At 37.9% G+C, this 15,710-nt stretch overlaps 3 protein-coding genes across 3 annotated transcripts; 2 read left to right on the top strand and 1 right to left on the bottom strand.

Annotated features, from left to right (window-relative positions):
- Positions 1–2,423: 2,423 nt before the first annotated feature.
- LOC145238955 (coenzyme Q-binding protein COQ10 homolog A, mitochondrial-like) lies at positions 2,424–3,611 on the top strand. Its single transcript, XM_080102247.1, has one exon. It carries the CDS (start codon positions 2,620–2,622, stop codon positions 3,220–3,222), a length of 603 nt encoding a protein of 200 aa, XP_079958373.1. The 5' UTR covers positions 2,424–2,619; the 3' UTR covers positions 3,223–3,611.
- Positions 3,612–3,647: 36 nt separating this feature from the next.
- LOC145238956 (mitochondrial inner membrane protein Mpv17-like) lies at positions 3,648–6,600 on the top strand. The gene is made up of 6 exons (XM_080102248.1): positions 3,648–3,728; positions 4,110–4,219; positions 4,307–4,384; positions 4,459–4,587; positions 4,948–5,000; positions 5,593–6,600. Exons 1-6 carry the CDS (start codon positions 3,653–3,655, stop codon positions 5,696–5,698), a joined length of 552 nt encoding a protein of 183 aa, XP_079958374.1. The 5' UTR covers positions 3,648–3,652; the 3' UTR covers positions 5,699–6,600.
- A 3,531-nt stretch (positions 6,601–10,131) lies between these two features.
- Positions 10,132–12,761, bottom strand: LOC145239450 (uncharacterized). Its single transcript, XM_080102770.1, has 3 exons — positions 12,578–12,761; positions 12,064–12,480; positions 10,132–11,865 (listed from the first exon to the last, which is right to left on the bottom strand). The coding sequence occupies exons 1-3, from the start codon at positions 12,596–12,598 to the stop codon at positions 10,696–10,698; spliced, it is 1,608 nt and encodes a 535-aa protein (XP_079958896.1). The 5' UTR covers positions 12,599–12,761; the 3' UTR covers positions 10,132–10,695.
- Positions 12,762–15,710: the final 2,949 nt, after the last annotated feature.

Raw genomic sequence — 15,710 nt, 5'->3', positions numbered from 1 at the left:
GCAAGTTGAAACATTACTTTCATTGTAATTCGTTATTGATGCTGTTAAGGCCTTGCAGCAGACAAGACAATGCAATTGTGCGCAATAATTAAAACAATTAACAAAATCCCGCAGGTAATTGCCGGGTGCACTGAAAGTGTTGAGTAACTTTGTCGAAAAACAGTTAGGGTAAATTTGTTCTCTAAGTGCTGTTTAAAGGATTTAAATTAACTGTTTATTGATAAGTTTCCTCATTCACTTTTATTTGCTGGTGCGTCGCAAGTTCAGAAAACTTTTCCAGAGGCGTCGCAACAAAAAAAAGTTTGAGAACCACTGGTCTAGCGCGATCTTTTTGGTTTCAATCACTATTTGCCAACGAAATGATTTTAACCGACACTAGTTTACAAACGGCAACCCAAACATCAATGCCAGTGGCGAATCTAGGATCGTTTTTTTTTTTGGGGGGGGGGGGGCAATAATACAAAATATTTTGCGCCGCCTTGTGGCGGAAAATGCGCCACCTTGCGGCGGTAAATGCGCCACTTGTGGCAGAAAATGCGCCATTTGGCGGTAGACTGTGTAGACCTCTCTGTTAGCACCTGTTGTGCCTACTAAACTCGCAATATCAACTAAATGCTGGTTAGCCTAAGGCCCTGTGAAGCCCTTACTCTTGCTGTAAGTAACGAACGTATAGTCACGATTCGATCGTCTACATGTAACACTTTTTAACACTCGACACAGTTCTTTCTAACAGTGGTTGCCTCTTAATCATATTGTAAATTATCTTCACTTGTATGAGTGTGACATAACAAAGCTATTATAAAATCCATTGTGACGTCATACGTGCAGTTGGACGCCAAGTGGCCTAGATTGGCATTGTTTATTGAGATGTGTGACGAGCATCCATGCGTTACGCACATTGCTATTTACAGTTTTGTCTGAAATTGCAAGATTCAATACTAAAACAGCCGGTCAAAATTTCTTGAGGGGGGGGGGGGGCATGGAACGTTGTCCCCCCCCCTAAATACGCTAGTGATCAATGCGTATATGTACAGAATTGTTCGATGTTCAGATTTGATCAAAAAAATAAATACATTCCGCGCATGATATTTTTCTATAAATTGGCACAGAGGTACCTTATAGAGCAAGCCGTTTGTAAACTGGTGTCGGTTAATGTCATTTCGTTGGCAAAGAGTGATTGAAACCAAAAAGATCGCGCTATACCTTTAAACTACTTTCTCTGAGGCAGCGCTTCCCAACCGGTGGGCCGCGGCCCACTGGTGGTCCGCGACGTTCTTTTTCGTGGGCCGCGAAGCTTGTCAAACTTCAAAAAGTTACACAGTTCGTGTGAACGTACTTTCAAGTTTTACTATATTTCTCTAAAATATAATATTAGTTACTATGAAAGTCGCATAAAATTTCACGTTAAACAAAGCTTTATCACACAAACAAACTGCAATTGTTACGTCATAACAGTACTTAAACTGCAATTGTCGCATGACAACACTACTTAATCGAAGACACGAAACAGTCTTAACACTGATACACTAAATGCTGAATTGCGTGTGAACTTGTCTCCCAATTAAACTCCGACTTGATCTCATCATATCAAATCAGCAAGCTCAGGCTTCAGAAGTATTCCTTGTGCGGTTATTATTGTTCTTTCTTAATGTTTGTTCTTTTTCATTGTGGTTTTGTCGCAATATTAAACGGTGGTCCGCCAAAAAAATTTTTTTTGGGAAGTGGGCCGTGAGCTGGAAAAGGTTGGGAAGCACTGCTCTAAGGTACCTCTGTGCCAATTTATAGAAAAATATCATGCGCGGAATGTATTTTTAATCGAATCTGAACATCGCACAATCCTGTACATATACGCATTGATGTTTGGGTTGCCGTTTGTAAACTAGTGTCGGTTAAAATCATTTCGTTGGCAAATAGTGATTGAAACCAAAAAGATCGCGCTATACCTTTAAACTACTTGCTCTAAAGTACCTCTGTGCCAATTTATAGAAAATTATTATGCGCGGAATGTTTAATAGCAAGTCGTTTGAAATTGAAAAAAATATCTATAAAATAAAATTGTTTCTGAAACAGCACGCAGTCATGCGTAATTTTTTTTTCTTTTTGGATTTCGGCGAAATGATGATGGTGGACGGAGCGATGAATATCATTTGGACATTGATTGGCTATTATTCGTAGACTGTTTCATAACAAGTGATCAGCCACTATCATAAGTGTTAACGTCTTGTTATCTATTATGTTAACGGTAAAAAGTAAATGTAATAACATTTGCTCTTTGTGCATAGTTATAAGTTATAGTTTGACCCAACTTTTTAATAAGTTTAGTTTTTTAAGTTGTGACATTAAAGTGAGTTGCAAATGTATTTTTGCTTGTCGTTGTTTTGTAATTTTGGTATTTTAATTCTATTATTGAATTAATTTAAATGTTGAAATTGATTGTACTTGATTTGTTCGGTTCGAATTGGTTGCAGTTAAAAAAACACCTCTCTGAAAATCTCACTACACTGCTTTCATGAGATTGAGTAATATGTTTAAACTTGTTGATATATTTGTCTCCAAGTGTACAGGTTTTTGTTTGTCTGTCTGTTAATCAGTCACTATAGTGACTCTATAGAGTAGGAAATGGTATTGTTGACGAATTGTGTAATCACCGCAGTTCGCGGTACATGGAAAACTACCTCAAACCTAATTGGTGCAGTCAACAACAGAGCTGTGATTGTCAGGACACAAAGAACGTTACCCATTTTCTCAAGAACACTTCAGCATGCAGATCGCAAAGTTGTGCGGGCCCCAATAAGTGTGATGTACAATGTTGTTGCTGATGTTGATAAATATTACGAATTCATACCATATTGCACAAAGAGTGTCGTGACTTCCAAAACAAACAAAACTGCAAAAGCAAAACTTTCTATTGGATTTGGCCCAGTTCAGGAACACTACAACTCTACTCTTGTACTGAATGATCCAACTTATGTTAAATCTATTTGCACTGAAGGAAAGCTCTTTAATTTGCTTGACTGCACTTGGAAGTTTGCACCTGGACCTCAACCTGACACATGTATTGTAAACTTTCACATTATTTTTGAATTTCGCTCATTAATGTATACCAAGTTGGCAAATATGTTTTTCAATGAGGTTGTGAAAAAGATGGTTACATCATTTGAATCAAGAGCAATGGCACAACAAAAGAAAGTTGACAATGTGATAAATGATGATGTTTGTTAGTGTTGTCTTTATGCAAGTTTATGCACTTAGCTATTTTTACTTGCTTTAATTGTTTGACAAGATGTCACAATACTGTTTATGTGATTAAATTCAGGTGCATTTAACTGATTTTAGTGAGTGGGATATTGTATTCCTTTTAAACTTGAGATATCATTTGAATATTTAAACATAAGAGGTCAAAAAAGTTTTACGTGTTTGATGTGTTGTGATCACCGCCCAATGCGTTTAATAATGTCATTGGTCACTGTGTTGTATCGTTATCTTGTTACATCATTTAGAACTGTCAGTGCTATTGTTGATATCTGTTAGGCAATAAAATATTTATTTTAAATCTGCCATTCTTTAAAGTTTATTGCATCTTCAAGATATGTGTTGATTTTCATTTTAAGGCTCAATACGTATTTAAATTTGTTCTACTTATCATCTGAAAATGGCTTTGAAATACCTTCGAATGTATGGCGATCTAGTGAAACGACGGCCATTTTTGACCCAAACTGTAACTGCAGGTTTGTAACCAATGCATAAATAATTTCACATACATCAGTGCTTCTCAACTCGTTTTAGGCCATGGACCACCGGCCCAGTTAAAATAAAATCGTGGACCATTTCATTTTTGAGCAAGTTTGAAGTACGCATACGAAACAACCATTTGAACTTGAAACATAATTCTTGTAAACCGATTTTCGAGAAGTGAGATACAATTATTAACACATTTTGATGCTCTTTTCAACATGTAATATGCAATCATCTCTAGTTGAATACTTAATTTAGTGGACGTCTTGTGGACCACCCAAAATGTCATGATGGACCACTAGTTGAGAACCACTGACATACATATTGCGCCATCAGAATATCACCTGTATAAATATCACTATGGTGCATTTCAGGAATTCTTTCGACAGCTGGTGATGTTGTTGCACAATATACTGAAAAGAGAAAAACAAGATACAGCTTTCGCCGAACTGCAGTGATGTCAGCATGTGGTTTTCTTTACTTTGTATGCTGGTTTGTTCATTTTTCACTCATTGGTGCTTATCCTGGTAACTTTTGTAACTGCCATCTTAAACTACATTTCTGTCTTCAGGGACCTGTTGTCAGTGTGTGGTTGAACATATTGCACAAGTTGAACTTGCCTGTCATGTTTACTGTTGCCCTTGATCAGGTAAAATTGATTTGTTTTTATTTGTGAAATGTGACTGCAGAATTATTTGTTGACTATACTTTATTCGTTAATAGAGCTTTGCAGCACCACTTATACTAGGTGGATTTTCTATTTTACACCCTCTTCTTTCAAACCAAGGGATTACTGGAGCAATATCAACTTTTAAGAGCAGTTTCTTTGACATACTAAAAGCCAATTGGGTGGTAAGTTTGTGACACTTGATAGATGTGTTGAAATAAGTCAAATGCAGATAAGCTTAGCTGCAGGTTGTCTGTTACACACCACTAATCCAAGTGGTCTGGTTGTTCCATTAATTTATATCCCTTTATAATCCACAGTATATATCTGTATACATTTGTACCCTGAATCATATGGTTGATAATACTTTTTTGCATGTTAATATTTAGCTGGTTGAAAGTCATCTATGCATTTGGGAGTTGTATGAAAGGATGTGGTCGAGAGAAGTGTTTAAAATAATTCCAATTCAAACTTTTTATAAAATCTGTGTCAACATTTAAATTTTTGAAGTTTGCCATTTCAACTATTTGTACATTCACATTTAGGTTTGGATTCCGGCACAGACAATAAATTTCAGTTTTGTTCCATTTGAGTACAGGTTAGTGACTTAAAAATAAACTGTATATAGTTTTGTCCCTAACCTCGGTGATGGATCAATGAAGGCATATGTGTTTTTTGACTCTGCACTTTTTGTATATTAAGTATGTTCCTTCCTTTTGGCCAGGAAACGGTTGTTTAAATTTTGTATGGAACCTTTTTGTTGTAACTGTGCTATTTTATCTAGATTAATTCATCACATAAAAAATTCAGAAACAAAAAATGCTGAAATCCAGCACCGCACGAGCAATTTACCAATATTTTAATGCAATTGGTTTAAAATGATGATAAATGGGGTGCAGTATATTTGGGGCCCAAAGTTCAATAGTCCTTGTGATCATGTATACAATTCAAGATATAAAGTTGAATACTGGCAGTTCTTCCAAACGCTCATTAATGTCACCCAAAAGAGTCAGAAAAAGTCATTAATTTGTATGTTCTAAAAAAACTCAACCCAATGGCAAATAATCAACAGTCACCAAGTGTGTGGGAAGGTTTTTTTGGGAAATAAATGTGTTGCTGTGTAGTGGTAATATTTTTAAATATGATGTTGAACTTTACATTACTAAGGTTCAAAATTTGTCATGTTTCAGAATGCTGTTTGTCCAAGTGGTTGCCATATTTTGGAACATGTTTTTGAGTTATCGAGCAAATGTTGCCCTTAAGAAAAAAGAAACCACAACAGGTTCCAATATGTAATGCTGCCTATTTGCTTTCACATTTCTTTTACTGTGCAATTGCTTTTTATGGTTTGTGTGTATTGCTTTTATTATTTTGTGCTGTTTTTTTAGCAACGATGCTGCCATTTTTCTTCTGCGTAATGTACATAATACACATGTTATGACATTGCAAGTATTCTGCTAAATCAGGACTTCATAAACTCCAAATTTTAAAGTCTGCATTAAAGTTAATGACCTTACTCTCACAAGCATTTATGATGCAATGAAACTTTTCATCGTGAAATAAAAATATGGTGTTTTTAACCAACTTGTATTTATACCAACAAAACATTTTTGCACCCTTCCTAAAGTTATTCTGTCTATACCACTGGCCACTATGCCTGTATTGCATTGCTTTTTACTTGTAATTCACACTAGAACAAATGTAGGTCTACATGTTGTTTGTTTATGATAAGTTGGTGTGCTCGCGTCGGGAGTGGCGGTTTTTTGCAGCTTTGCACTACACAGAGTAAAGGCTGTCAAAACGTTCTGATTACCGCTTCACAACTTTTGTTACTGCTCTGTACTTGGTAGGATATATTAGGTAACTGATGCAATTAGTAGAACGAGCATCAAACGGTGATGTTCGACACCAAGTACTTGGGTATTTTCTCGGTTTGGCCAATTTCGTTCAAATAATTTGTTTTCAGTACACAGTAGAACGGTTACAATCGTTGGTGCACTGAATATTACTGCTTTCTTTTTTGACGCATAAGGCAAAGGATTTACGTTTAGAGCAAAACGATTTGTTTCTGTAGTTTGCTTTACCTGTACGTGCACACTGTTTTTTGCAGTTTCTTATATTCCCGTATGTGAGTATGATTGTATACTGTTCTTGTTTTCACTTGCTCCAATACAGTGCTCATCTTCTGGTATTGCAAACTTTGGATATGGTTTTGCATCTAGTGTTTTAGGATATGAGTAAAAGCCATTGCAGACTATGTAAATGCATCTCACAACTAGCTCAAAAACGGTAAAAGAAGATGTTTTAATTCTTTAAAAATACTTTTTTATGATTTTTTTCTGCACAAAACAAGACAATTTTATGAATAGTCACAATTTAGCTTGAAATCCGATTTATACGATAGGTTATCTGCTAAGTTTTAAAGCTTTATACCAATGTAAGAATTTATTTGTCAGTTTAAGAAGTTGTACAAACTAGCAGTAGCTAGCCTACCAGCTAGACTATTGCGTTATCGCTCAAAGAAAGTTTTTGAATTATCACAATCCGCTAGATGTCGTGATTAGGACATTTACATTCCCGAAAACGACGCAAAAATATAGCAGAGCAGGAACTTGGCCGAATGGCCTGGCGCGCCTGACCCATATACAGACACAAAAAACTTTGATCGGGATTCGTCCCCGGGAGTGTCCTGGGTTCGAACCCCGTGAAAAAAAGCAAAAATAACTTAAAGGAAACATAATCAAACTTGTACTTGAATCGTCCATTGCTTTGCCTTATCAACGCGATAAATATCTGCAAACGCTTGGACAATTTACTAAAGGTTTTTGAAAATTGTTGAAAGTAACAAACTTTTATTTTGTAATTCAAAATAGTTTGTTCACTAGCTGTAGTTGAAAAATATTTTAAAGGGTGTCAATTTTTTAACTTTGAAGTTAAATATTACACATTGGATCTTGTCTCTTCAAACAGGTGTGATTTCATATCTTTTCTGGGGATTTCTTGAATAAAGTGGTTAACTCGGGGGTTTCCAAACTTTTTAATTATATCGGCCTCTTGGTAGCACTCACATCCCAAGCTGAATAAATATCTTAGCGAAACGCAACCCTTATTCGACAATAAGGATAATTTAATCCATGATAAAAAAAATTGACAAAAACAAGAGAGGATAACCATAACAATGATCTAGTTTTTTGGGGGGCTCGAATAAATTATTGGAAGTTTGTTTCGTCACAATCAAGACTAAAACCATAACAACCGTGCGCAAACAATTCCCTTCTTTTGTCACTTTTCACGGAATTAGAACCATATCTCATCACAGGAAAGTCATTTACATGTACAAATTTACCTTTATCCAGCAGCACAAACTGGTAATACAAAGTTTCTCAACCTGGTGTCGAAGATAATTTAATTATACCAGAAGTAAATCCACACATAACTGCGAGTTAAACAGTTGTCTTCAAAGCAAAAAGGCTGACTGTCGCATTGACGTCTGGTCGCACATATACGCATATGATTGTTTCTTGCGATACTGCATGTAGTACGAACGAGGGTCACGCTATTCTGAATAGACTCTAAATGGGGCCGCAAAGTAAAAAAAGGTTGAGAACCAGTGTAATGAAAATACACAGTTAGATTCTAGAAAAACTTAAGCTCATCGGGTTCATCAGAAATCGTTTCGCGGACCCCACTTTGGGATGGGCTAGCTTATATGAACTAACAGAGAGGCCAAATATGTTGGCCAATGGGTACAAGAAGTACATGTCTCTTTTAAAATCGCCAATTTAACTTAGTTGTTTGGAACGTTTTGAAACATATTAACTAAACAAATCAGTACTTCTCTCATAGACATTTAGAATCATGAACTTTTAATTACCAAACGAAACATCTGCTCGTAACACCGAATCTTGTTTGCAAAAACAAAACGCTTGATGCGAACAACGTTGCTTTTGGATTAAGTAAACATCTTGGACGAGATGAATCTACCCCCAATCAGCAGATTAGTGTAACATAGCAGACAATAGCGCATTAAATTTCCCAGTGCGCGCCGCGTACAACGAAAACAAATAAACGGTAGCGTCGTATGGGGCCGATGTAAAGTTTTGCAAACAGACAGGAGCAAGAAATAGAAGGCGTGTGAATATTTGAATACCGGGATTCTTGATGATTCTTGAAATATCGCCAAGCAATCGAAATCCGCATTTTAATGAAGTCGAGTGTTTACGACGTGATCTCTTCTAGGTTATAACTCTTTACATGTTCGATGAAGTAACAATACGTTGACGTAAACAAATTTTACGTCGATATACACAAACAAAGTACATTGAAACATCGTTTCGTTTTTTACATAAATTGATTGTTTACATTGAAAACACACGCCATTTCACACTATTTCATAAAACAGCGAACGTGACACGAAACATTAAAAAAAAATTATAAACATTCTCGGAAAAATAAAACTTGGTTGGTTTTGCGAAAACAAAAAAAATCTTTCCATACCAATTGGCTTTGATTTACACATTATTCAATTTTTGCTCTGATGCTTTGAAATATTAAACCATTTGTTTCGTTACCATACGTTGCTTTCGACAACTTAACCCACTTGCGTTTTTACTCGAACACCCCGCGTTGTTTGACCATCAATATCGCGAACATTAATCTATTTTCTATCGATTTCGCGAAGCCCGCCGTCCACCTGTCCTACCGTCAGACCTACGTAAGATTTTCTTTTTTCTGCTCCCTGTCATCATTTCTGCTACGTTAATGTATGGTAAATTGGAGTGTTGACTCAAATTATCCTACAACCAGTTCCAAACTGTAGAATTGGATGCCGAATTTCTCTTATAGTAGCATACATATTTACATACATACTAATTACAACAAAAAACATACATTTTTTGCCTTTTAACTTTTACGTCCCCGCTATACTCAAAAACTTATCGTGGCCCATAAACTTCTTTTGGGGTTCACAAAAGCATTAGTTCGCCTCATACGGAAATTATCCCCCATCTTTTGTTAACTCGATACTGGACAGGCTGTCGATTTTAGTCACGACTTACTTCTAGCTGCAATTTGTCCAAGATCGGCCCATCGCCAATCGATGATATCGAGAAGTGAAACTTCAATATTTGCACGCGCAAGGCCGGAATGGCTTGCTAACCCTGAAATCACTTTTCACGACAAACCTCACCGCGGCAGTACAATGCCAGGCTAAAAGATTTCCACACAACGATTCATCGCTGTTAAACAAAACGTGACTAATATATTTGCTAACGGTATCTGCACGAAAAGTAAACCACAAAAATAATAGCCGATCTACAGATTCGGAAGCGTTTTGTTGGTCTTCACAAAAACGTAGATTGGACACGCACAAAAGCCTAATGTGAGATATGTTTTCGCTAGTTATTGAATTAGTGGTTTGACGTATTGTTGTACGAAATTCCAGTCGATTATTTGACCGGTTTAAGGGCACATCATTGCCCCGAAAAGATTTCGAACGATGTGTGCCCAAGCGCACGCGACACTTGTTTTGAGCTGCTGAATGGCAAAGGACTAAATAAACAGCGTTCACTCTTTTGTACCGTGAACGTGTTGTGATGTTTCGCGCCTAGGTGAACTATCCCACAAATAAACAGTTCGTCGCAATTGGATAATTTGCTGAACGACAAACATATACCATTAGCGCAAAATGTTCATCTGTACTTTTGATTAAAACACCGTTTAAACCCATAAAACTTTTTTATCGATTTATTTGTGAATTTATTTAGCGCAAAGCAAGTAAACGCCCGGACACAAAACTTAGAATCAAAGAAAACGAACGGCGGTAAATGGAAATTATAGCTATATGTTTCAATAGCATAAACCTAAAACAACACGTCCATGCAGGCTTCTGGTTGTAAATTTCCTTGCAATAGACAAAATAAATTCTTATTTGATTTCATTGCTGACATAAATGGACAGTACGCACGCGATAAATTAAAACGATCTCAAACATGTACGTTTTGTTGGCAGTGACGTTTGTCTCATGAGACGACTTAACGATTTAGGCACTAGAGCAAAGAAAAAAGTTAGTACGCACAAGGTTGGCAGTGATAATATTAGAAACTTTAGGACAGCAGTACGGCAGCATGGTTAAGGCAGTGTGTCAACTTGTATATTTGGAAGTTGTTGCGCATGGATGGCAGATAGGCACTTGGTAAACTAAACTACAAATGATTGTTGGATTATCAAGCTTTTATGATTGTGTGGTATAACAAAGGAAAATGGTAAAAGCGTAAAAAAGCGTGGTTTAGGCATTACCACTGCGCGACAGCAAAACTCTCATCCACTCCTCGAGCGGAGAAAAGCGATTGGCTGAATGTCGGTTGTTCGCAGCCTTGGTTGGCGTTCATGTTCATAAATGTTGGTGTAGTCTCAACAAAGGAATAGTTGTTGTTGCTGTCAGGACCGGGAAAAAAGTCCAGAGTTGGATTGATTTGGTCAAGGCCACTCGGCACGGATACGGTTTGAACATCAAAGGGTTCATGAAAATTTTGATGTTCCATTTCCTGTACGCCGTTTGGCCAGTTAGCATTGCTTGCGGGCAACGGTAAGTAGTTTATCTGTGGTGCTGGGCAATTTTCAGCAATGGCTTCAGGATAAAACTGCTGAAATCGGCCTAAAGGCTTTTGCCATTCGTCGGGTAACTGAGCGTCCTCAAATGTTGATACTTGGCTGTTTGGTGTGTTGATTTGTTCAAACGACGGCGTGAAATCTTCAAGTTGCTGCAAGAACCCTCCAACTGATGTTTCAGCAACGGTTGCTTGTAAAGTTTCACTGTGAATTGGTGACGCAACAAAATCCATGCTAGGTGGGCTTTGATCTAGTTCTAAGGAAGACTGGCGAGGCCGAAAAGAGCTTTCGCTGCTGGTATCGCCCTGGTCTTCGAAAAGCTCGGAAAAACCGCTGTCGCTTCGTTTTGGCTGGATATCGGGGTGACAGTTGTCCGTATGGAAGTTGCTCGTAGCGCTAGTGTCTTGGCACGGATTTTTTGTTTGTTCTTCAGCATTGTCAAGAGTCTGAACCGACTCGGGACGCGAAGCAGACGCCTTTCTCTCGGAAGCACACTTTTGAAGCATAACGTCGAAAGCTTTAAGCATGGATTCGGTGAGTGCTGCTGGGCGTTGAACCTTTTTACCACTGCTTTCCATTGCCGATTTTTGCTCATTGTTTGGCGCTGGGGATTCGGCAAAATTGCTGAGTTCTTTTACAAAAATAACGTCATCGCAATCGGAGCCATTATTCCGGTGTTCAGGTGTGTCAGGGGGCGATGGCGATTGTTCGTTTCGCTTGGTGCATTTGTTCAGCTTTGGCGCGTTTTCCTTGCTGGCTTCGGCTTCAGCTGCGGCTGTTGTTTTTGAGCGTCGGTTTTGGACAAGTTCTTCCAGCGCTTTGATGTATTCAATCGCGGACTGCAACGTGTCTACCTGTGTAAACAAAGAAATGTTCGTATATTAGTGTTTGATTAATTTCGTGTCAAAGCGATGTGCTAAGACAGTCGATTACAGTACGACTAGTTTTAAAAAGCTTTGTAACAAAACGTAGGCCACTTGTATAAAGTAGCCTAAAAAATGAGATACATGTACAAACGCCTTAGATTTTTGGGTTAGGTCTCTCGAAAATACCTTGCTAATCTTTTTGCGGTTCCGTTCGCCGTTCGGCACATGTTGCCGAAGTTCATCGAAGGCGCTGTTCACGTTTCGAATTCGCCGGCGTTCGCGGGCATTCCGTCTGGCAACGCTGGAAGGATTTTTCCCTGCGACACCGCCCCCTCGGCGGACCTCTGTCAGTGGTTCCGGGGTGGCTGTGATCGAATCGTTCTTAATGTGCAGAGTGTAGGTGGTCAGCGCACCGTTGCTTTGCTGTTTGTTTGTGCACTCTTGAGCCTTCCATGTTTTATCGTAGGCAACTTGAAACATGTTCTGTTCACTGGCAGATGCGTGGAGTGACGCCATATTGCTATCCTTCGTCATTTGTCGTGGGTTTAAAATTTTACTTTTGCACTTTACAGCCGCAACCACCATCAAAAAAAAATTCAAAATCTGTAATATACACATACAAATGATCAACAAAACATATCGCTGATAACAGACTGAAAGTCAATTTCGTTCACTGTTAGTACACACATACGCCAATCACCTCGCAATTCCTGAACATCATCCCAGAAACACAGTTAGTTTGCTACACATTTTACACGTTAAAACTCTTACAACGTTTATTGCTTTTATAAAAACTTTTTCTACGCGCAAACTTTTTGTCTAAATCGACTTTTAACCTGCGAAATGGTAGGGAGCTCGCTCGTCGAATTCGATCCTGCAACTGTGGCACTTGTCGCGAGCGAGTCACATGCCAGTCGCGTGCCTCCCTTTTATACCATCGGACCGCTCGCTTCTGATTGGTTATGACGGGAATCTTGCGCCTGACACGTGCCTCGGGTGAACATTTTTGCAAGAAATCGTTTCTTCTCTTTCGTCGTCACTCCCGCGCTTCTTGTGCAGTTTTTGAACAGCAATCTGACGTTGCATCAAATATTTGCAAAGTTTACATTAAAGATATTGGGTAAACCCGTTTTTGCACGAGAGAACTCTAGCGTGTTCGCTGCTGACCGCTAAAATGATGATCAATAGGGCGGGCTCTTACCTTGAACGCGTGTTATTTTAGACGATTTTGTGTAAGAAAATTCAGGCGGAAACGTTTATTGAACCCAAAATAACATTTGTTTATGACCTCAATTGCTTTCTCAATTGCTTTCAGGTTTGTGGGTGGCCTAAGATTTATGGTGTTTGTAAATGCGGCCATTATCTATTTACAGAAATGTTTGGATACGACCATAGGTTTGCGCTTTCCATAGTTTCTATAGTTCGGAATGTGATTAGGTTATTCCTACAATATTGTTTTTTTTTAACTTATTGTCTGCAAAATATTGAAGGCAGTTGTTATATTTTGTTGTGTAATTTGGTGGATCCTAACCAAGTCAGTGTGCGTGGACGAAAATCAGCTTTACGATCGTGATGGACTTCTAAACTTACACAACTGATGCAGTAAAACGGCAACACAATACTTAGCGAGAAGCAGTTTGTCTCCAACCGTCGCCGGTCTCGTTTATCACTCATTTATTGTCAACCATAACTGTGTTTGATTCTGTTTTGGATAGCAATTAATGTTAAATTAACTCTTTCATCTGGTAAGGTTAGTTGTTCAAAGACAACAAAGTTCAAAAACGGTTACCGAAGAAAAAGGACGCAGACTCATTCGAAAGCGAAGATTTAAAACTCATGTTTTTGCTCGAATAATGATGTACACACATGCAACCATCCGTCTTTGGAATGTGTAATAGGTCTTGTACAACCACAAATCCTGATAGCAAAACAATTTTGCAAAGTGGTTGGTTATAATCGCCTAAAACGCAACGCATTACGGCTCTGAAACCGGATGACTTGTTTGTGCAGCAAATAACATTTTAGGATCACTTATTTTGATGCGAGTTAAGTCGGATGTCCGCCCAGCGACTTTGACGCTACAAGTTTGTCGAAACCTAATAAACATGAATAATTGATCAACTTTTGCAAGTCACGTGTTATATTTACATGTATTGGACGCCTATTTTCGCCAGGTGCAAATCTTCTATTACCGAATCATATTTTTACTTTACAAATTCCCTGTTAAAGCAAAGTGTTATTAGCTAGTGTTTTGTTGTCAATCCAAATATTATTCTTAAATTGTTGCGGTTTCTTCAAGCTGATGATATCAGTCGTTCAAAAGACATGGTAAAAAAATGGTCAAGCATAATTGAAATTAAACACACACACAAATATCCCGATGTTTACCAGAAATCAAACTTACATGCTTCAAATTATTCTATTTTGAAAATTTCCATGGACCGACTTGGGGGGTATTACTGATCACCGTCCCTTTACCACGAATCATAACGTAAGACAATTTTCATGGGCGTGACCTACCAAACGCAACTTTAAATTTCCCATGACGCGCGCACAGGTTAAAGGTTAAACATTCGAAATTGGTCACGTGACAAGTTCTGTGCAATTGCAAGAAAAAAATTGGCACCGCTATAATCCAATTTGTGATCGCCACTTGATCATACAAAACGAGAACTGCGTAATCAGACAGTATTTAGGGATTGCATTTTTTAACAAAACAACTTGCCACTTAGAAAGTTGCTACTAGCCTCGCGTGCACGTTTAAATCCGACGCACACTTCGTTTTCTTACACAAATAATGGATTTCGGAGATTACGACGAAGTAAAACCCTTGAGATTATGACGGTAATCAGATTGTGCATACACGAATGGGATCGACTGGTAATTCGCCCACAATTGTTTGTTGATATTTTGTTAATACAGCTCCATCGGCTACATAAATTGCAAGTAGAATTAAAACAGGTAAAAATTATTACGTCTATAGAGTTGTTGTTTTTTATTTTGACAAGGAAAATAAGTTTTTACCTCAATTTCCATACCTACTGAAAATGTATTGACTTTATTGGTTTCATCTTTACGTCGTTATCGCACTAAAGTTTCGGTTAAATATTGAGATAAGGTAGATGGTTTGCATTAAGTACATTTATGTGAACCGTTTTAGTTTTGGTGTACAACACTTCCTTTTGCAACTTATCTCGAACAATTGTTTGACCTGGAAATAGTTTGACCCCTTCCGCTATAGATCTAATCACTTAAATTTTAAGTGCATCTGAATTTTTTCTGCGCAGTTGCTTGCAAATCCCACTTGTACTGCAATATGACACCTGGGTTATAGATATTTATCAAATAATTTATCACTTCGCATTAACTTATCGGCCTGACATATTATGTCATCGTTCGCTCTATTCAGTTCTTTGTTACCAGTTTACGATCGGTAATTATCAACGCGCTGGTCAGTTAACTGCATCACTTTCATACTTAACGACGCGCGCCGAATTTGAGCGATATGATCTACGAAGTCAATTGACTGCATCGCCTTATGGCCGTGGATTAAATTTCGAGCTGTAGCGTCCAAAGATATCATCGCCCATGCATTTTACGCTTTTTTGAACAAAAATCCTGGTACAAATTTTATTGTTTTTCTCGAAGAAAGTTTGGAGCAGCAACAAGCTTCCAGTTATCAAAAAATACAAGTCTAACATTTTGTTTGTTATTGAAATGCTTTAAAATATTTGTCAAGTTAGTCGTTATGCTTATTTATGTAGAATTCTAAGCAAAATTCATTGCCTGTAGGTGTTAGATTCTCATTCATGTGGATCGTAAAACAAAATGCT

This window comes from Phallusia mammillata, chromosome 7 (assembly GCF_965637545.1).
Source record: "Phallusia mammillata chromosome 7, kaPhaMamm4.hap1.1, whole genome shotgun sequence".
NCBI lineage: Eukaryota > Metazoa > Chordata > Ascidiacea > Phlebobranchia > Ascidiidae > Phallusia > Phallusia mammillata.
The sequence above is the reverse complement of the archived record's forward strand: the minus strand, read 5'-3'. Positions and strand labels throughout refer to the sequence as shown.

What these genes read in the sequence shown, in the direction of transcription:
- LOC145238955 (XM_080102247.1), top strand. Translation starts at nt 2,620, where the DNA reads ATGGTATTGTTGACGAATTGTGTAATCACCGCAGTTCGCGGTACATGG.
- LOC145238956 (XM_080102248.1), top strand. Translation starts at nt 3,653, where the DNA reads ATGGCTTTGAAATACCTTCGAATGTATGGCGATCTAGTGAAACGACGG. An exon ending in CATGTGGTTTTCTTTACTTT is followed by an intron (nt 4,220 to 4,306) that starts GTATGCTGGTTT and finishes TTCTGTCTTCAG; the next exon opens with GGACCTGTTGTCAGTGTGTG. An exon ending in TTACTGTTGCCCTTGATCAG is followed by an intron (nt 4,385 to 4,458) that starts GTAAAATTGATT and finishes ATTCGTTAATAG; the next exon opens with AGCTTTGCAGCACCACTTAT.
- LOC145239450 (XM_080102770.1), bottom strand. Translation starts at nt 12,598, where the DNA reads ATGATGTTCAGGAATTGCGAG. An exon ending in TGATGTTCAGGAATTGCGAG is followed by an intron (nt 12,481 to 12,577) that starts GTGATTGGCGTA and finishes TGTATATTACAG; the next exon opens with ATTTTGAATTTTTTTTTGAT. An exon ending in ACCGCAAAAAGATTAGCAAG is followed by an intron (nt 11,866 to 12,063) that starts GTATTTTCGAGA and finishes TTGTTTACACAG; the next exon opens with GTAGACACGTTGCAGTCCGC.